Source organism: Aotus nancymaae, unplaced genomic scaffold (assembly GCF_030222135.1).
Source record: "Aotus nancymaae isolate 86718 unplaced genomic scaffold, 86718_ANA_hifiasm-v0.15.2.pri h1tg000016l, whole genome shotgun sequence".
NCBI classification, from domain to species: Eukaryota; Metazoa; Chordata; class Mammalia; order Primates; family Aotidae; genus Aotus; species Aotus nancymaae.
In genome coordinates this window covers 72,124,987-72,146,038 of record NW_026988428.1, presented here as the reverse complement: position 1 = coordinate 72,146,038, position 21,052 = coordinate 72,124,987, and the positions used below count along the sequence as shown (strand labels likewise).

Genomic DNA, 21,052 nt, shown 5'->3' with positions numbered 1-21,052 from the left:
TGCAGCTATCAGTACGCGAAGCTAAGCGGAAACTTTGAGCGCTCAGCTGGACTTCAGGCTGGCATAGACCTCGTGAAGGTAAAGGGCCTGGACAGGGCTTGCAAGATGGAATTCAAGGCTGGTTAAGAGGTAGAAAGACATTTGGGGTGTATGAGGTAGTGAGCCCCTCGGGGAGGATGGGAATGGGGACACAGGAGGTCCTCTCTGCTGTGCTGTAGGCCAGTACTAGGGTGAGACTAGCAAATCACAGGGGAACATTTGCCCAGTTGTCCAGGGTCCTTGGAGCCCATGAAGAGTGGGGAGGAGTCAGAATCCACTGTGATGGTTAAGAACCATGCTTAGCGCTGTGGAACTCTGCCCGGCAGTTGGTTTTGTGGGAGTTTGTGAATCACTTCGATGGGGAAGACTCCAAGGCTTCTCCTAGAGGGTGGCCTGACCTCCTAGCTCTGGTCTGCAGGGTCTGCTGACCCTGCCCGCATCTGTCCCCAGGACCCCCACAGCATCATCTTCCTCTGTGACCTCCACATCCACTTCCCAGCTGGAGTCATCGATGCCATTCGGAAGCACTGTGTGGAGGGAAAGATGGCCTTTGCCCCCATGGTGATGAGGCTGCATTGTGGGGCCACCCCCCAGTGGCCTGAGGGTGAGCCCTGCTCCGACTGCGGAGGGAGGAAAGACTTCTCTGATCTTGGCTCTTAACTCCAGAGCTGGGGACAGTCATGTTTATGAACATCGGCATCCTCCTCCCTGCCCCACCCTGCCCTCCTGGGGCCTTCGCTCCCCTTGGGCTGAGCTGACAGCCACAGCAGCAGGTGCAGCAGTGCACATCTCCTGCCCATCTTCTCCTTCATTCATTCATCACACACTTGCTAAGCACTGCTGTGTGCCAGATGCTATGCCCTGGGGGGATCCAAAGATGGAAAGGTGGGCTCCCCGCCTGTGGGAAGGGAAATGGACACGTACCCTGACACACAGCTGTGTCTTCAGTGGCTGCCATTGTTCGATCCATTTGGAGGGCTGTTGTCAGCCCGTGGGCACTGCCTGGTAGCACTGTGGAGCCCTGAACCTTAGTAGGGGGCTTTCCTCCAAAACAGGCAAAGGACTTGTTCAGCTAACACAATTTTCAGCCTCCCTCACCCCCAACCTCTGATTGTCAGAAGAGGCTCCAGGCACACAGCCTGGAAGCCGCCTTCTTTCCTCCTCCTGGCCCCCGGCTCGTCTCACCTGAAGCTCCTGTCTGTCCACAGGCTACTGGGAGGTGAATGGGTTTGGGCTGCTCGGCATCTACAAGTCTGACCTGGACAGGATTGGAGGCATGAACACCAAGGAGTTCCGAGACCGCTGGGGAGGGGAAGACTGGGAGCTGCTGGACAGGTGACTGGGAAGAGGGGAGCGTCCCCAGGGCCTGGGAATTCCACCCCTTCATGCGCTCTGGGCAGGGAGCCGGGCTAGAGCAGCCTAGCTGTTCCCCGGCTGCAGAATCCCAGTGTGCAGTAAAGAGCACTGGGATGCCCTTAAACCACTGGCCACGCTGGGACTCAGTTTCTCTAATAGAAGGGTGTGATTCGGCCTCTGTCTGTGTCACAGGGCTGATGTGAAAATTAACATACCTGGTACACCGTGTCCCAGGTGCACAAGCTGTGTAGACGTAAACCACAATGTTCTCAGCACCCAGCAGGGCGCTACAGGAGAGACTGCATCCTCCCCAGCCGGAGGGGACGCGCCTCCCTCAGCTCTGAGCAGGGAGCTGAGTTGTGGGAATGGATGAGGAGACCTGGCAAAGGTCAAGAAAGACTTTGGGGCCAGCACAAGAGACAGTGTGGACCACCAAAGGGCAGGAAGATACCCAGGAGCTTCCGGGTCCTGAGACACCAAGGGACCTGGGGATCTGGAGCCAGGGGGACAGGGTCAACGAGATGAAAGCCTCAGAGGAGAACACAGGACGAGCTTCGGCCTTGGCAGGTGGACGCAGAGAGTAAGGTTGGGTGGGGACACTAGGCTGTGGGGCAGCACAGCACGTGGGTGGTGAGGAGGCGGAGGCTGTTCTGCGTGAGGTTCCTCTTTCAAGAAGTGTGCTGCCAGGAGAAGGGTGGGGAGAGAATGCCAGCTTGAGATCTGAGCCTGTGGGGAAGGAGCAAAGGAGAGGGGAGGGTGCCCTTCAGAAGGAAGGGTATAAGTGCTGGAACAGCGTTCACAAGAGGTGGACAGGGCAAGGTCAGGAGCACTGGCGGCGGGGACCCGGACGTGAAGGCATTCACTTCTTCCCGAGAGGCAGGACACGGTGCATCCACCAGTCACTGGGGCCTGTGCCTGGCAGGTGTCCGTATCCATCACCCTGTTGATTCCTCCCTGACCTCAGTGGGGTAAGCGTCATAATCTCCGTTTTCCAGATGAGAAGACTGAGTCTTGAAGCAAAGTTATAACTTGCCCCAAATCTCACTCACTAAAGTATCAGAGGCTTAAAAACTAGGTCTATTGATGTTTTTTCCCATTGAGGGAAGAAAGAAAAGGAAGGTGATACACTAAGAGAATGTGAAGTGAAAAGGGTGACGTTAAGGGAACTTAGGTAACTGGGATCTCATAAAAAGGGTCTCAGATCAAAGGAGCTCCCGAGGCAGCTGGAAGCCTTGATTTGGGAACCCTGGCCCAGCAGTCACCTCCACCTTGATCTTCGTGCTGGGCTTTTGCTGCAGTGTATGGCTCCTGTACAGCCCTGAACCTCCTGCCTCCTCAGCAGCTCAGGGATCCAGTTTGGCTACTCTTGGCCCTGCCAGAAGTGCAGGCCTCCCTGGAGAGGAACACCCTGCAGGCTGTGCATGCAGAAAAGGCAGGGGGAGGGCCTGGGCTCCGGGTGTCCCAATGTAACCCTGCCTCCCTCCATCTGTGACCTGTCCCCTGGAGGCTGGGCACCAGTTATGGGACATGCAGAGTATGCCGGGAGCTGTGCTGATTCCTCAGCCTCCATCCTTCTCAGTCTTCACCACCTCTGATGTATGATGTGTATGTAGGATGTCTACTCTAACGACAGAATTCTATATCATACGTTATCCTCATTACACATATGTGATAATCATCAGACGGGCTCTGAAAGAAGGCATGACACCCAGTCATGGAGCTGGGATCCAAAGCCAGGCTGCCCAGCTTCAGAGCCCACACCCTTCCACTCCACCCGACTTCCCTGCCCCGTGGGGAGCAAGCGGAGGGTCTGTGGGAGATGCAGAGGGGCTCCCCAGCCGCCTCCTGTTTCTGTTGGCTCATCCAGCTCCTCCTCCTTCAGGATCCTCCAAGCAGGCCTGGAAGTGGAACGTCTCTCCCTCAGGAATTTCTTCCATCACTTCCATTCCAAGCGAGGCATGTGGAGCCGCCGCCAGATGAAGATGCTGTAGCTGCAGAGTGTCCGCTGGACCCAGCACTCCCTGCTCCTTGACTAGCAGCAGATCCCCAGGACCCGGCTGCTGTTCAGGGATGGGGAGTGGTCCCCAGGAGGCCTTGAAGCTGACAGCCCACTTCACCTGGAGCTGTCCCCTCACAGAGGCAGGTGCCAGGGCTCCTCTCTCTATCCCCTGGGCCTTCAGAAGGGAGGACTTTGAGAGAGAGACCAGGAGGGGCCACTTGTTCAGTGAAGAACGGGGACAGCTCCTGAGAAGGACAAGTCAGGAAGGAAAGAATGGCTGACACCATTCTTACCCGTGAAGATGCATGCCCACACCACCAGGCGCTCCTCACGCCAAGTGCTGACCACCAACCAGACACTCTCCTAGTGGACATATTTTATTGGGGGGCAGGGATTTTTAAAACAGAAAACCAAAACTGCTGTCTAGAGGGCAGTGAGGTTGTGCATTGAGGGACTGTCCCCACATGCAGACCTCCTGCCCACTCCTATGTCCCTTGGGCATTGTCCCTTGCCTCGGGGATGGTCCCATGTGAGGCAGTTCTCTGCTCCGCCCCAGGCTCGTGCCTTCCAGAGACACATCTCCCAGTAAGCCACCAAACGGCTGGCCACCGATTAGGCCATTAACCTTCTCCTCCAGATGGCTCACTTCAGACCAGAAGTACAGAAGGGGCTATTCCTGGGGCTTGGGCATTGGGAGGTGAGGAGCTGGGCAGTGGGCTTGCCACTCCCCGGCACTGGACACTCAGGCCTGCGGAACAGGCAAGGTGATGAAGGCGGGGGAGAGAAGCCTGTCCCGTTCCTGGCGTGCCTGTGGGTAAGCCTCCGGAGAAGACACGAAGAAGAGGGAAACAGGATGTGGCCGTATCTGTCAATTTCCTTAGATGAGAGAGGGGCGGGGGCTGGGCAGAAAGAGCTGGAAAGTGGAAGCTGTGAGCCTCACATCCAGCTCCCCTGCAGACCTGCCCTTCTACAGGGAGAGCCCTGGCCGCCTCGCCTTGCATGGAAGAAGAGGAAGTTGTGTATGGGGGTGAAACCCTGGAGCAGGGACCAGGGAACAGAATAAGAAGGGGGCAGGATGAGAGGTTTGGGGAAGGGGAGAACATTCCCCTGAGAAATCCCCTGGAAGCATGGAGAGGGGTGGGGGCAGGGAGTGGAGTGGTTTCAGGGAAAATAGCCCTTGGCCTTTTTAGTCTATGCCACCCTTTCTGTCACCTGGTGACCTTGTACTTTTCTTGCACTAATAACTCCCGGTGCTTTTGTGGCTGGGGGTTTTTCTATTGCTGCTGCTGCCTCCACTGCTGCTGTGAATTCACCCATGGTGCATTTGGACACTGCATCTTGAACTCCAGAGTCTGTTTAGGGAGGTGCGCACAGGGCGTGGGGGAGGTGTGGTGGGACCCAGAAGAGCAGGCCACTGAGCCCACGCTCCAGGCTGTGACAGACCAAACCACAGCACTGGAGACGCAGGGTCTGCCTGGCGGGCTCTGCATTCCCCAAGAGGACGAGCTTGGCACACGGGAGAGTGTAGCCCGTAGAGAACCGTCTGGGGACCGGGGAGAATCCCTGCCTCCCTCTAAGGAATTATGAAGGACAAAGACTGTTGAGTGAACAGGCTGTGGCTTAGGAAAGCCACACCTGCTCCCTGAGCTGTGGCTTCTGGTCCCTGCTGAGGCCGACTGTCCCCTGGAGAAGGATCACGGGGCCTAGGCTAGGGCTGCAGTTGGCCAGTGGGGCTGCCAGTTTCTTTCTGGGACCACTCTCATCTTTGGGCATTGCACTGGAAGGATGGAACCAGCCCAGACTGCCCGCCTGCTTCACTTACAACGACTAGGAGCCAGCCCAGCCTCTTGCCCAGCCCACCACCCTGTGCCCTGGGCCAGTGCCTTGAGTTTGATGTTTGTTACCTCCACACCATCTGCCTTAAGGGGAAGGGCTGGGCATGGCCCCTACTCCCTAGGGAAATGTCTTGGGTAGGGAGGGTGTGGGATGGTGGGAGGGGAAGCATTAAATACAGCAACTTCTTAGAAAAAAAAAAAAGGTGTTTGTGTTTTCCTGCTGCTCTTCATGGACGTAGAGGATTGGGCCAAGGGGTCCAGGTGGGCATGCCAAGGACCCTCCCACACCACCCTCTGCCTTTCCCAAGAGTGTGGTGTCTGCTGTGTGTGGAATGGCCTTCTCTGCACCGTGGTTTACTCAGGAAGAAGACGGCATTGTTCCTGTCTGAGCAGCTCACTGTGTAATAGACTAGGCGTTTTCTGTTCAGCAGATTAATGGAGGCTGATGGTTTCAGCTGAGAAAGGCTATGGGTACCCTGGGGGGAAGCCTAGATATAGGGCCAGAATGGTTTGGTGAGCAGTGGAGAGAAGCCAAGGAGTGGCTACTTCTAACCTGGCAGACCATCTAAAAATCATTTCTGTTTGAGCTGGCAATGCTTTGCTCATGCTTTACAGGTGCAGATTTACCTTGCTCGTTATATTTGGCCCAGGCAAAGATCAAAATGAGTTTGCAGTCCTTAAACACATGCCTAAGAGAAGCAGAGACTGTGACAGCTAGAAGAGCTTACAGCAGGTTCATGGAGAAGATTGAGCATATGTGCATCCATCTGCAATGGACTAGTCTACAGTTGATGGGGCAGCTGACAATAAGCCCAAGGCATCTGGGCCAGGAACGTTGGCTTCAAGCAGAACCCATAGAAGAGGGAGTGATTTAAAAGCCTGCCCACCCTGCAGGCCTGGAATTTGCTCTCTTGAGCCCTCTACTAGGCACAGCTGGAGACCAGACTAGACGCCTGAGCCTTCTGGACTAGACAAATAAGTGGACTCCAGAGTGGATTTGAAGAAACCTTTATAGATATAGATTCCATTTTACAGGAAGGAAAACAGGGCTGGAGCAGAAGGAAGCAGTAGGGTAGAGTCAGAACCAGAGTCCTTGAGTTGGGCAGACTTGGCCTTAGACAGGCCCGCCTTAGATCCAGGAGATGCCGCCAGGGAGGCATGGCGGGCAGCACCTGCATGTGAGCTCAGGCTCCAGACCAAGATGGAAGCCACTTAGACCAGTAACCAAAAAAATCACGTTTTAACTCAGGTGCTGTGGGTAGGGAGCAAGGGCAGCTACTCTGTCCTTTCAGAAGCTCTCCTGGGCTGTGGAAAGTGCCCCTGAGCCCGGCAGATCAGGGAAGAAGGAGGCAGAAGGAGTTTCAGGCCCAGTACCTGTCAGGAAGCAGAGAAGAGGCAATGAGGAGGGCAGGCCAGAGCAGTGCCCCTCAACCCTCAGCGTGCCCAGGATGCACCTGGCCACCTTACTCATGCATGTGCCTGCAGCCCGTCTGGAGCAGAGCCTGAGATTCTGCATTTCCAGCAAGCTCCCGTGTGGTCTGTGGATGCTGCTGGCCCTGGGACCACAGTCTGAGTAGCAAGGGCTGCTAGACAATGCCAGGAGAAATTCCCCATCTCCAGCTTTCCTCTTGCCAAAGGGGCAGAGTCAACCACAGCATCGCCTCCACCCGGTCCCAGGCCACGGGAAACCCTGAGTCCAAGAACCGAGAGCCACCCATTAACACAGCAATGGGGCTTTGTGCAGGCCTCGCTGAGGACAGGCTCTGCAGATCCCCTCCTCGCCCTTGGAGCTACAGGATCTGTCTCTTGCCCCAAAGCCCCAGAGGAGAGAGAAGGGCCACCTGGGGAACCCCTGGAGCTGGGGTTTCCCCATCCTCCCTCACCTGGATCCCAGGCGGTATTCAGAGAGGACTCCTTGAGGCCCTGGCAGCCAGGAACCCTGTCTTATGTGCCCCGAAGGCTGTAATGAAAACGTTGATGACCACAGTGAGGAAGATCAAGGTGGTGGCTGCGTTGTTGAGATGGTTGAGTCGCCACTGCTTTTCTACCTCATTCAGGTTCAGCCGCGCTGCAGGGGAGTGGAGCGGGGGAAAGGGTCAGAGATGGGGCCACAGTCTGGAGCTACCCACATAACACCCACCAGAGTTTGGAGAGAGGGGCCCTTCAGAAACCCATGTGGCAGAAATCAAGGGAGGTGGTCCTCATTGAGCTGAAATGCCTCTGCCCTCACAGGTGCAAAGGCAGAAGGCCTGACTGCAGGCTGGGCTCCTCACCAATGACCACAAGCAGTACGCCGATGACCACCTGCAGGAGCAGAGAGAGGCTGATGAGGGTGATCAGGGTGGCGTAGTAGTGAGAGGATGGCCCCTGCTCCAGCACCGCCTTCAGCCGCATGGCGTTGGACATGAACAGGGCCACGTCCAGCATGCTCTCCGCCACACTCTTCTTGGTGGCATAGTGGTTCAGGTTGATGGGCTGGCTCCTCCTGGGGTCAGAGCTCCCAGGCTGTAGGGGAGAAAGCACAGACTTACCAAGAGAGACTCTGGAAGGGAAGCAGTTGAGAGGTGGGAGGGAAGAGAGAAGTTTTAAAGCCCTTCCCAAACCAGACGGGAAGCTCAGGACAAGCAACACCCTTCTCAGTTTCATGCCCTGATGAAATTAAAGGTTGGACTAGAAAACCCGTAAGGACCTCTGCACTCTGAAATGATGTTCTGTTGCAGTTGATATTTCCTGGAGGGTCGCCCCTTCCCTCGCACCCTCGCCTGTCCAGCTGGAGAAAGTGAAAAGGCTGGTAAAATGCACCTTCCTCGTTCTATTCACTATTTTACCTGGGCCAGGCCTCCGCTTTGGGCTGTTTTATTTTCCTCTGAGAGGAAAAGCACCTGAGAAGACAATAGAAGGAGCTTGGAGGCTTGGGTGAAATAGAGAAAGCCTCCTCCTCTCCCAGAATGCCATGGTCCCAAGGCAGGGTGCACAGCTCAGCAACTGAACATGGCTGCATTTCCAACCCTCAGGAGCACTGGAGTTGCTGCCCTGCTCAGGCACACAGGCTGTCAGGATACACATCCATGCATGCATGAGTGTGTACACACAGTAACGCATACTAGCTAAACACTCTTCATTCATTTGAACTATGACTTGTGGCTAGAATTTATTGAAGCATAATTTACATTTGATCTGATTTTGAAGTGTAACACTTCTCAAGAAGCCACTAACTCCAAAAGACAGAATCACAATACAGGGCATATGCTGTGGGCCTCTGGGGTGGGCCAAGAAATTCAGTCTGGGCCCCATGGCCAAGGGCAATCTGCAGTCACTCAGGAGCCCTTGGGAGATTGATTTAGCAATGGTGCTTGGAATAGATTGGGCCAGCAAGGGCTAGCAGCAGGAGGAGTCATTTAAAAGTTATAGTCTGGATTTAGGATGAGAGTGAAAAGGAACTGAAGTGGAGCGAGGTGAGAAAGCAAAGGAAAAGAGGACTTTGAAAGATGCTACAGCCTGGAGGTAAGGAAGATGACCCAGCAGATCACCACGACGGGACAGGTACCTGCTGAGTGGGGACAGATGGATGCATGCATAGATATCACAGTGATGCACACTAGTTAAACACTCTTTTTTTTTTTTTTTTTTTTTTTTTTTTTTTGAGACGGAGTTTCGCTCTTGATACCCAGGCTGGAGTGCAATGGCGCGATCTCGGTTCACCGCAACCTCCGCCTCCTGGGTTCAGGCAATTCTCCTGCCTCAGCCTCCTGAAACACTCTTTGTTTTTAATTTTTTGGCTAGAATTTGTTGAAACCTAATTTACATTAGATTTTGTTTTGAAGTATAAAATAAAGCTTCATGGATAAATGGATGGATGGATGGGTGGATGGATGGATGGAGAGATTGGGGGGTGGATGGGTGGATGGATGGATGGATGGATGGATGGATGGAGGTGTGGATGATTGGATGGGCAGGTCTCGGAGGGTCTGGAATGTTCCTTGTACTTCGTGCAACCCCAGCAAGTCACTTCACTTCTCTGTATCCCAGGGATTTACGCAGAGGACAGTCGATTTACACACAGGCTAACTGATTAGCCTGTCTATCAGAACCTTTGGATTCTATGCGCTCTTAAGATATCCTGAAATGAGACTGGGCACTGTGGTTCATGCCTCTAATTCCAGCACTTTGAGAGGCCAAAGCAAGCAGACCACTTAAGGTCAGGAGTTTGAGATCAGTCTGGCCAACATGGCAAAATCCTGTCTCTACTAAAAATACAAAAAAATTAGCAGGTCATGGTGGCACACGCCTCTAATCCCAGCTACTCAGGACGCTGAGGCAGAAGAATATCACTTGAACCAGGAGGTGGAGGTTGCAGTGTTTTGGCCATGCATCCTCAATATATGTACATTCTTCCATTGTCAATTATACATATTTTATTGGACTAATATATATAGTAAAGCATGCAAAAGTTGAAACATTTGAAAGGATTACATAAAAATCAATATAAATAGGAGTTCAATTTTCTTATACTAAAATATGGTCTTGGGCACCCATCTTTGGAGACCCAGCTCTAATCCACATGCCTGGCTACAGATTGGACCAACCCTCTCCTAGACCAGCAGAAGGGGCCTCTGTTCCCCAGTCCCTCTCCTAAAGTTTGCCTTCAAAGCTTAGCCCAACGTCTCCATCCTGCTCTTCTCGCTTCCTTTCCGAGCTCCTGGCCCCTTGCTCCATTTGCCAGGAGGGTGCACACATACAGACACAGCCAAGAGGTGCAGGGTCGTGGGTGCTAACAGCGCCTGCTCTGAGACGGAATCGGCCCCGGCAGCCTGTGTCCCGCAGACCGCCCGCCCCTGACTCTGTGGACCATCACTAGAGGATCGAACACAGAGAAGTGGCTCTTCCACTTTGACCACACTGCAGGCCATCAGCTTTCTATACTGGGCAGTTTCCTGCACCTGGATTGTTCATGATCAAATTCTGAGTGTCCTCAACTCTAATCAGGGCAGGATTCACAGAGGGCAATCAAGAATGTACACTTTGGCCAACGGAGCAATTTAAATGCTTTCCATGGAAGATGAGAGTGGACAGCAGTAGGTAGCTTTCATTCAATAGATTGAGTGTACATGCCAGGTGGTTGGGGCTGTGAGGACCCCAATGCAGAATAAGGCATAGCTGCTGCCCCTCCCTGGGATCCCTGGTGATTGGGCCACAGACTGCTCACAACAGGCACTGGCAAGCTCCTTTTCACAGCCACCAAAATCAGGCTGGAGGCCGGGGCCCAGAGAAAGAAGGAAAAAGGCTGTGGGCACGGAAGGAATGGAGTGCTCACTACCTCTCCCCGCCTTCGCTTGTGTTTGATGTTACTGAGGCCTGGCTTTCAGTTTGTGCTGGGGGCAGCCAGCGAGGCTGGAGAAGTTAGGGACAGAGGGTGAGTGAGGACCTTCGTGGACTTAGGAGATCACACAGCGTTCAGGGCCTTTGGAAATGCAGTTTAAGCAAGGCTGGCTTGTCTAGGGCCAGCTGGCTTGGTTGCTTAGGGCCAGGGATCCCAGGGCCAACACCCCACAAAGGCCCATGGTCACTGTCAGCCCCAAAGCTGCAGCAGCCTGTGATCATAGCCCATTTGGTGACGGTTTGTCCTTGGTCTCCAGGAGCACTCATTAGGCAAAAGAGTCTCACCTCCTACCCCCAAATTCAAAGTGCTTCTGTCCAGGCTCAGCTATGCCCCCTGGCCTCCCTGCCCCAAGGCAGTGCCACCCCCTTCTCCCTCCCCCATTTCCGCAAGCTTTGCACTTTCTCCTTCCATCCTCAGCTTTCAGTTCAAGATCTGATGAACTGGTCTAGCTTCGAGAGAAACAGACTCCATTCCCTGAAAATTTGTTAACAGTGGACAGAACCTTAAACCCAGACCTCCAGTGGTATGTTTTGAGCACTGACCAAATAGTGCGGGAAGGGGTGGCAGTGGGTGGAAGGGGAGAATACTTGGGGAACATGGAGGTTTTCCCAAGCCTCTGTGAAAAGTATTGCTATGTAAATTTTAACAGAGCTGGTTGGCTTTTGTTGTTAATTTACAGCCATCGTTTCACAGAGGATGTGGGACTCTCAGTGCGCTTAGAGGGTGCCCTCATCCTTTCCTCTCTAAAATGTAGGGCCGATTCAGGGCTGCCTTGAACTGCGGGTGCTGGGCGGGATCTCTGCAGGGCGTCCCCGCAGGCGCCAGTTCTCCAGAGCGTCCACACGGCGGCGCGCAGGGTCCAGAGAAGGGCCTCGGGCACCGCAGCTGCCGGGTGGCGTTTCCACCCCGAGGAACCCACGCGCAGGACGGGATTGGCGTGAGACCTGGACCCCTCCGAGGCCCGGACAGGGACCTGGCCCTCAAGTCTGGATGGGCCGACCTAAAACTCACCAAACACGTGTGTCAAGTCAGAGTTCGAGAATCAACCGAAGCTGAAATGGGACCAGCGTGGGGTGAGGAGACGGAGAGGGTAGGGGCCTCCGGCACAACCTGCAGCCCAGGGGACCGCGGAAAGGCCGGCAGTGGGCCCCGGTCGAAGGTGACTGGAAAGGGGTCCCCTCAGTGCGACATCTTTAAAAGCAAGGAAAGGTTTCCTAATCCTTGTGGCCGCATGGCGTTGGACATACCAGTTTAGGTGCAGCCCTGCTCAGGGGCGGGGGATAGAGGAAATGGCCCGCCGGCTTCCTTACAGTGGGAGGACTGGATCAGAAAAAGCCCTAAATCCTGCAGGGGGCCATCCTTGCCGCCCACAGCCCAGGGACTGGGAGCAACCCCACAGGGGTCAGATGATGGAGGAGTGGGGAGCGCAGTAGGGTGGCCCCGGCTCCTGCTCAGAGGAGCTGGCCCTTTAAGGCCAGGCCCAGGCGGGTCCAGAACAGAGACCCGGGAATGTGGGAAGGACCGGGGAGCACAGCCTCTCAGCATGAGTCATTCCCGTTTCACCGAACTCTTCACCGCCGGCTCTCGCTTGCCGCCCTCCCCTTGCCCTGGCTCTGACCCTGGCTTCTGCGCCCTCCCTGCAGAGCTGGCCCGGGTGGGCTGGCGGCCTCCACCCGCCACAAGCGCGCAGCGCTCTGCCCGCTCCGGCCCCTTTTGAGTTGATCCTGGAAGAGCAAGGGCCGGGAGGCTGGGACTCCCAATTTCTAGGACCAGCTCTGCCTCTGGGCTTGGCACTTTGGTGGTCACTTTCCACACCTATAAAACTGGAGGAAAATCCCATCTCTGGAGGGTAGAGGCCATGGACAGACAGCAACGCTTTGCTCCTCCACAGAAGAAAGGACAGAATTCAAGCAGTTCCCATGTTCCCAGCCTGAGATCCCTCTCTCAGTGAGGCTGGCTCAGTGTCTTACTCAGGTCTCATTCTGCCCCACCCCGCTCGCCCCTCCCCTGCCACTCACGGGCGGCAGGACACTGCCCAAGACTCATTGCTTTGCGTTCCCAGAGTCCTTGTTCAAGGTGCGGTTGCCTGGGGAAAGGCTGCCCATCAAAATCCGGCCAACCAATGACACTCGGACAGACGGGGTATTTGGGGCGGCATGAAGCTGGAGCGGGACGGGTGCGAGGGGGTGGGAGTAGATCCGGAGTCTGCTCTGCGCAGCTCTAGGCCTTTGGCCACAAGAGGACGTGGGTTTGGTGAATGGCAGGGGATGAGGCAGCGGGTGGGGGACACCACAGACCAGGGGTCCCCAGTTTGCCCCACTCCTGGGCCTGCCCAGCACAGTCATTTCCCTCCCTCTTCGGCATCCTCTTCTCTGGTTCCAGCTCAGACTGGCCTCTTGCCAAGTCCCAGCTCCCAACGCTGGTGTGATTCCATCCCTTGAAGTCAAGGATTGCTTCATTGTTCTGCCAGACAGCCCTTTATCCCTTAATCCTTGTTGGCCCATAGTTTTGTTTCTTTACAAAACTCAGGTTGGATAGGAAAGGAATGCCTTTTCTTAACAGAAAAGTAAACATGTTTTTACCTTGTTTATTGACATTACGGCCAGTGGGGGCCTTAAGGTACAACAGATCATTCGGCTCTTTCTTGGAGACAAGATTACAGGGCCATTCTCCCAGCGGGAGGGCTGCGGGGGGTTAAGTAACTGCCCTACCAAAAAGCCAGGAGCCACAGCTCAATGTGGTTAGGCCCTGGGGCCTGGGGCAGGCCGTGTCTTCCCATGGGAAGGTGTAGGCCTGGTGTCACCAGGAGGGTGTCATCAACGGCACCTTGACCACATTCCGGCACCTTGACCACATTCCAGCTCTGCTTTAAGGAGTGAGCAAGCGGGCCCACGCATTAAGCTCCTTCTCTTATCTGCGAGATTGAAGGGAATGGAACACAGGCTTCCTTGGGTCCTTATGGATGAGGAAGCCGGCTCTGAGTGGAGAATCCGGACGCTGAGGCCATCGCAGAGAGGCCGCTGCAGGGCATGGGTGACCCTCCCCTGTGTCATTCCCGCCAGCCCTGAGAAGACCCACATGGCAGGCTTCCTGTGTGGTGAGCTCACACTCAGACCACACACTGGACAGCCCAGAGGAACAGGGGCCTGTGGCCCTTCTGTTGGCTTCAAAATGACCGCCTGCCCAGGAAAGCCAGGCCTCCCCTGAGAAGGAGACAGACTCGACTTAGGCTTCTGGAAAGCTGATTTCTCACAAAGGGAAAGGGTGGGTCCCAGCCCCGGAAGAGTGACTCGTTCAAAGGAAGGGACTTAAGCAAGCTTTTAATTCGGTGTCAGTCCTTGTCAGAATTCAGTTGGGAAGGGTGCCCGGGCCTGTCCCACTGCACGCACACATAGTGGGCTCTCAGTGCACTGGAACGATGATGGTTCCCACTTACAGAAGACACCCCTGTGCCTGGCACAGGACATGAGTCACCTTGTGCTGTCCTCTCAAACGGTTCTGCAAAGTAGGTGGGGGCGTCATCACTGCAGTTGAGAATATGGAGGCTCAGAGAGCCTATGTAGCTTGCCCAAGATCACACAGCACAGTTTGGTCTGAATGTGTCCTAAAGTTTCTGGGTTGGAAAATTAATCCCTACTGTAATAGTGTTGAGAAGTGGGAACTTTAAGAGGTGATTAGGTCATAAGGGCTCTGCCCTTATTTTTGAATTAATGCCATTATCATGGCAGTGAGTCAAGTTACCTCAGGAGTGGGTTCCTGATACACAAGGTGGGTGTGGCTCCCTTCCTCTCTCTTGTGCTTGCAAGCTCTCTGGCCCGCCACCTTCTACCATGGAAGGATGCGGCACGAAGACCCTCACCAGATGCCAGTGCAATGTTCTTGGACTTCCCGGTCTCCAGACCAGGAGCCAAATAAACTTCTATTGTTTATAAATTACCCGGTCTCTGTTATTCTGTTATAGCAACACAAAACAGACCAAGACATACCCCCGCAAAAGGCCAGTGTTTAAAATAAACATGTTAAAACAAAACTGAACTTAACGACTTCATCTCACCCAGACCCTAGCTGGTCCTTCTCTGAAGTGGGAATGATATCTGCACTGTCTAGCACAAAGGGCTGTTAGAAAGATCAATAGGATAATGTGGGTCAATGTGCTTTGAAAACTATAAGGTATTAAACAAATATCAGATGAGGAGGGAAATCTTTCCCACACAGGATTATGCTCCCACCTGTGGGCCTAGAGGCATTTTAAATACTGTGTTGTGACTCAGGGCCCGTCCCAGCCCCAGTTTCAAAGTAGACACCATGTATGGTCCTAACAACTTCCATTGTGTTTGAAATGCCTCCTGTACCCATCCGGCAGCCTCTCTCCTCGCTCCTGCTGGCTGTCACCTTTGAGCTGCTGCAGATGCAGGAAGGGAAACGCTCACATAAGCCCCCTGCATTGGGTCTCCAGGGTCATTGTTACTCAAGTGCAGTCCTCTCCCCCGGGCCCCCACCCACCTCTCTAGCCCAGTCCCCAGCTCCTCCTCCCACCCCTGGAGAGGAACCCCGTGCCAGGCTCTGTGATGCTCAGATGCGCGGGGCCACACCAGATTACTCACTGTTCCCTAATGCACCCCACCCTTCCCAGCAGCTCCTGCTCTGCTCCAGGACTAAAGCCTTTCTTTCTTTGCCATGCTCCCCCCAGGGAAAGCCTCCTCTCCTTCCTAGACCCTGTCCCCAGGTGCACTCCACCCAGAAAGAAGATCGCCTGCTCCCTGGCCTGTGCTGGCCTTGGGCATTGTTGAGACCTCTTGAGACGGCTCCTTCTGCTGCCCACTTTAGCACATGGCCCCCATATTCCACAGGCCTGGGTCCCCACGGAGCCTAGCTCAGCACCGTGCCCACATTAGCTACACCATGAATGATGATCACAATGAATTTTTTATGAGAGTTTTTTCAAAAAAGGCAAAAATAAGGGTCTTTAAGGGTAGGGCTTCAGGCACAGTGGCATCTGGGTGGGAGTGGAGTCTGGGTAGTGAATCTTTGCTCTTCTATTAGAAGAGCACGCCTCCACTGCAGGGAGAGCCCTTTCTTCCCAGGATCCTGCCTTTGCTCGGCAGTCCTGAGGGAGCCTCAGGGAATCAATGACTGGGGCTGGAAGCTGCAGCTGGTCTTCAGGCCAAAAGCTGTAAAAGCCCAAACCCCTAAAAGCCTTCTGTCTGGGACAGGCCACATGCAGACTCCCTGCCTGCAGCCTTCCCCTGCCAAGAGCAGTGATCTCGCCCTTAAACATCAACAGTCTCTAATCCACGTCAGGGTGGGGTGTCTTTTGCGTGTTATTCCAGCAATAATATGTAACTGGTCCAGAAATCTCCTCTGAGCCCTGGGCACAGTCTCACTGCGAGTTCCAGCCCTTGCCCGAAGCTGCAAACTGAGACCTAAAGCGGCAGCACCCAGAGGCCACATGGGGAGAGGCCTCCCGGGAAGGCCTGTGGCACCGCTGTTGTCCACCAGGGGGCGCCAGGAAACAGCGTGGCAAGGCCCCAAGCCACCTCTACCGGCCCGCGCGGGCACACCCGGGGCTTTGATCCCTTTGTCATAGAGGAGACGGATGGGTTTCTCGCCAACGCAAAGGTGCCATAGATTACAAACAGGCTGTGTGTAGGGAGGGACAGGAAAGCACGAGTGTTGAAACGGGAACCCAGAGGGTCCTGCTTGCTTTTTTATTTATTTTAGTTATTACTGTTTTTTTGAGACAGGGTCTTGCTGTGTCGCGCAGGCTGGAGTGTAGTGGCTCAATCATAGCTTACTGCAGCCTCGACCTCCTGGGCTCAAGCGATCCTGCCTCCTTAGTCTCCCAAAGTGCTGGGACTACAGGCGTGAGCCACCACCCAGCCTCCTTGCTCTTTCTTAGGGCGCATTTTTCACCTCCCCTGCAAGAGGTCACTTTGTCAGGGCTTTTAGAAAAGATTGTTATCTCGGGGTTCAAAGTTAATCATGGATTTACCTACACACAGAAATATCCAAACAATCGATCTGCTCCCTCTCAATATCCACCCTAAACAAGAGCACTTTTCCAGTCAGCGGCTTGTCCTGGGGCTTCCAGACCCATCTGGCCGGCACTTTGCCCTTGAGGTTCTCAGACGCATTCCCCAAGCCCTCCCAGCCAATCTCTGCTGGCTACAATCCTACTCATCCCTCAAGGGCTAACAAAATGTGCTAAAATTTAAACAGTAATAAAGAATGATAATGCTGTATGCCAGGCACGACTCCACAAAGCAGGTATTAATAGAGATGGTCCCCAGCTTTCACACCACCGTGAGTGATACACTGTAGAAACTGTACTTCGAATAGCCATACAACCACTCTCTTTTTCACTTTCAGTACAGTATTCACTAAATTACTTAAGATATTCCACACTTTATTATAAAGTAGGCTTTGTGTTAGATGATTTCGCCCAGCGGTTGGCCAGTGTAAGTGGGCTGAGCACATGGAAGTTAAGCTAGGCTAAACTGTGAAGCTTAGTAGGCTAAGTGTATTAAATGTATTTTGACTTATGATATTTTCAACTTACTATGGGTTTATCAGAATGTAGCTCTATCATAAGTTGAGAAGCATCTGTAGTTCCGCGCCCCCCTCCGCCCGCCGCCGTTTTTTTGAGTCTTGCTGTTGGTGGCTCACACTTGAGCACTTTGGGAGGCCGAGGCAGGTGGATCACAAGGTCAGGAGTTCAAGACCAGACTGGCCCAGACTGGCCAACATGGTGAAACCCTGTCTCCACTAAAAAAAAAGTTAAAAAATAAAAAAATTTTTTTTTAATTTTAAAAAAAGAGTCTTGCTGTGTCACCCAGGCTGGAATGCAGTGGCGCGATCTCGGCTTACTGTAACCTCCACCTCCTGCATTCAAGGGAGTTTCCTGCCTCAGCCTCCCAAGTAGCTGGGATGTAGTCCCATTTTACAAGTGAAGAAACTGAGGCTCAAAGAGATCAAATGCCCAAAGTCACCAGATACTCAGGGATGGCCCCATTGTCTGAATCCTACGCTTGTATTTTTTCTCCTGTATTGCAGCAGTTCTCAATGTGTGGTCCTTTAAGTAACAGCAGCGACATCACCTGAAAACTTACTAGAAATGAAAAAATTTTTAATTTTTGTGGAGATGAGGTCTCACCATCTTGGCCAGGCTAGTCTCAAACTCCCGAGTTTAAGCGATTCTCCACCTCAGCCTCCTAAAGTGTTGGGATTACAGGCATGAGCCACTGCACCAGGCCCCTAGATCACCCTCTTATTTTTTTTTAAAGACAGGGTCTCCCTCTTGTCACCTAGGCTGGAGTGCAGTGGTGCAATCATGGCTCACTGTAGCCTCAAACTCCTACGCTCAAGCCATCCTCCCGTTATAGCCTCTTGGATAGCTGGGACTACAAGTGCACACCACTATACCCGGCCAATTAATTTTTAAAACATTTTTTTGTAGGGATGTGGTCTCACTATGTTGCCCAGGCTGGTTTTGAACTCCTGGCCTCAAGGGATCCTCTCATCTTGGACTCCCAAAGTGCTGGGATTACAGGCATGAACCACTGCACCTGGCCAAGATCACCCACTTTTTAAATATTAGAGCTGGCCTTTGAACCCAGGCAGGCTCTGGATCCTGTGTCCTTAACTGCTACAGCCCTGGAAGCATAGGCTGTGTAAGTCCCTCAACAATGGGGAGCAGTCTAAAATAGATATAGGTAGCACATCTAGATCATTTCAGAGAGGAGTGAATGGGTCAAAACCGTCTTTCGAACCAGCAGGCAGAGGCCCCAGCAGCTCCTGTCTGCCCAGCCTGGTGATGCTGGCTGCTGCTCCTCGTGGGTCTCTAAGGGTCTAGTGTTTTTTCTTTTGAGACAGAGCATCTCTCTGTCACCCAGGCTGGAGTGCAGTGGCATGATCTCGGCTCACTGCAACCTCTGCCTCCCGGGTTCAAGCGATTCTCCTGCCTCAGCCTCCTAAATAGCTGGAATTACAGGCGTGTGCCACCACCCCCAGCTAATTTTTGTATTTTTAGTAAAGATGGGGTTTCACCATGTTGGTCAGGCTGGTCTCGAACTGCTGACCTCGTGATCTGCCCACCTCCATGTCCCAAAGTGCTGGGATTACAGGTGTGAGCCACGGCGCCCAGCGGTCTAGTGCTTTTATTCCCAGATTCTTTTCATGTCCTCTTTCAGAAGTACTTACAGCACCTCTCTTGTTTTTGCTGAACCTTAGATTTTGTGGTGGAGCCTAAATCCAGAAAGGAAGCCTAAACAGGGGCAAGTGGAAAGGACTTTCAAAACAATTAATCATAAAGCAAAATATCAACATTCCACATAAGGGTGTATATGAGTTTTGTATGTCCCCTCTAGACTATGCATTCCCAAAAGGTAAGAGTTATTTCCTTGGGATTTAAGGCAATTAAAATAAGAAGAAATGAGAGTTGAGCCTACAGTCTCTGGCTATAGTCCAGGTGAGACCTCATGAAGTAGATCATATCTGACAGTGAGATAGGAAAAAGGGAAGGTGGTGAATTTCCCACCCCACCCAGCCCTGCAGACAGCCTGCCAAGATTCCTCTTGAGTTCAGTTCAACAAACCTGTTTCCAGCTCCTAGCACGAGTTAGGCATCTAGGATACAACAGAGATCCCTGGCTTCCCTACAGCCCCTGTGAAAGAAAACTAGAATCTCGGGACCCCCAAATTCACTATGCCAAAGAGAAAGTTAAGCTTGGACATGGAGTCACACAAAACAAAACAAAACTGCCATCCTTGTGTTCCCAAACAGCTGTCATTTCACATGCTTTATCTTACATAAAATTCAGATTCACTGAGTCCAGGACAAAAACGTAATTGATCCGCCCCCACCCCTACTTCCTCTTTTCACATGTAAAATGTAGATTCGTCATGCACTAATCAGAGCCTCACAGGAATGTAACCACTAGCCTCACTCCCTACCCATCCTCATTTTTAAAAATCTCCCCCTCTTGCTTTGCTCTTTCCCTTTAAATATTGAAATTCTCAAAATCCTCTTTGGAAAAAGCATAGGTCACAGATCCTATGGTGTTTCTTTCTTCTGGGTTCGCCCTCAACTTTAGCAGAACAAACCTCTAAGCAATGGAGATCTGCCTCAGTCACATTTCAGTTTACATCCTATTCTCTGAATCCCCTAAAACGACAAAGCTTAGCAGAGAATAAGTGTATCAAGGGGAAAGCCAGGAGATAAAGAGAGCTTCTCCATCCCTCCCCAGTGGACAAGCTTCATGGGAACAACGGGGCGCCTAAGCCTGCATGCTCAATGAATGAAGCCGTGAATGAAAGATGCTTTTGTCAGCAGGGTGCAGTGGCTCACACCTGTAATCCCAGCATTTTGGGAGGCCGAGGCAGGTGGATCACTTGAGGTCAGGAGTTCGAGACAAGCCTGGGCAAAATGGTGAAACTCTGTCTCTACTAAAAATACAAAAAGTAGCCAGGCATGGTGGTGCACACTCGTAATCCAGCTACTCAGGAGGCTGAGGCAGGAGAATCACTTGAACCTGGGAGGCAGAGGTTGCAGGGAGACAAGATCACACCTGAGTGACAGAGCAAGATCTTGTCTCAAAAAAACACAAAAGTTGCCTTTGATTTGTCACTTACTATTCATTCAGAAGAGACTTAAAAGGCAGAACTAGGGTGAGCTGAACTCCATGAATCTCTTCTATGGCACCTTCTGGGGGTACCCGTCAATGGCTGTGATACACAGACACCTTAACTGCTGACATGCCTCCATATACCAGGGCAGCCACAGTGTGGTGTCTGTGTGTGTGTGTCTGTGTACGTGCCTCTGTGTGTGTCTGTGTGTGTCTGTGTACGTGTGTGTGTCTATCTGTGTGTCTATGTGTCTCTGTGAATGTGTATGTGCATGTGTCTGTGTGTGTCTGTGTCTGTGTGCATGTGTGTGTGCATGTCTCGGTGTGTGTGTGCATGTATCTTGTATGTGTCTGTATGTCTCTGTCTCTGTGTCTGTGTGTGCATGTGTGTCTGTGTGTATTCATGTGTGTGTGTGTGCATGTCTGTGTGTATCTGTGTGCATGTGTGTCTGTGTGAATGTGTGTGCATGTGTCTGTGTGTCCCTGTGTGCGTGTGTGTGCGCATCTGTGTGCATGTGTGTGTGAGTGCGTGTGCCCGTGTGCATGTGTGTTGTCCCTGAGCTCAGTAGCATCCTGGGTCCTGGCCACAGACCCATAGATGAGACAGGTGCAGACAAGGCAGGGATGCCGATGCACTACCTGGAGGGAGCTCCAGGGGCCAAGGAGATCAAGATAGAGAAGTCGCTGCGCACTGAGTCCGGGGATCAAAGCCCCTCCTGATTGGTGGGCCAGCCTGAATCAGCTGCAGCTGCCAGCTTCAGCCAATCCTAGGAGGCCTGGGCCTGGAACCGGCCCGCCGGGATTGCCCTGGCCCTAGGACT

General features: G+C 53.1%; 2 protein-coding genes across 4 annotated transcripts in view; one reads left to right on the top strand and one right to left on the bottom strand.

Annotated features, from left to right (window-relative positions):
• The window catches only part of B4GALNT3 (beta-1,4-N-acetyl-galactosaminyltransferase 3), a 96,812-nt gene extending 91,467 nt beyond the window's left edge, over positions 1-5,345 (top strand). For 2 of the 3 annotated variants that reach the window (XR_001104620.2, XR_001104619.2), the window contains exon 17: positions 6-78. Coding sequence is in view for 1 of the 3 variants with exons in the window: in XM_012434965.2 (XP_012290388.2) it covers positions 6-78; positions 490-643; positions 1,248-1,374; positions 3,278-3,386 (463 nt within the window). In the remaining 2 variants the exon portion in view is untranslated. Of the gene's footprint in view, positions 1-5; positions 79-489; positions 644-1,247; positions 1,375-3,277 lie in introns of those variants that run through there. The other variant, XM_012434965.2, reaches the window with a different exon arrangement.
• An 876-nt stretch (positions 5,346-6,221) lies between these two features.
• NINJ2 (ninjurin 2) overlaps positions 6,222-21,052 on the bottom strand; it is a 97,484-nt gene continuing 82,653 nt past the window's right edge. The window contains 3 exon segments of the mRNA XM_012434927.3: positions 6,222-6,603; positions 7,113-7,297; positions 7,503-7,734. Of these exon segments, the coding sequence (XP_012290350.3) occupies positions 7,131-7,297; positions 7,503-7,734 (399 nt within the window). The 3' untranslated portion in view covers positions 6,222-6,603; positions 7,113-7,130.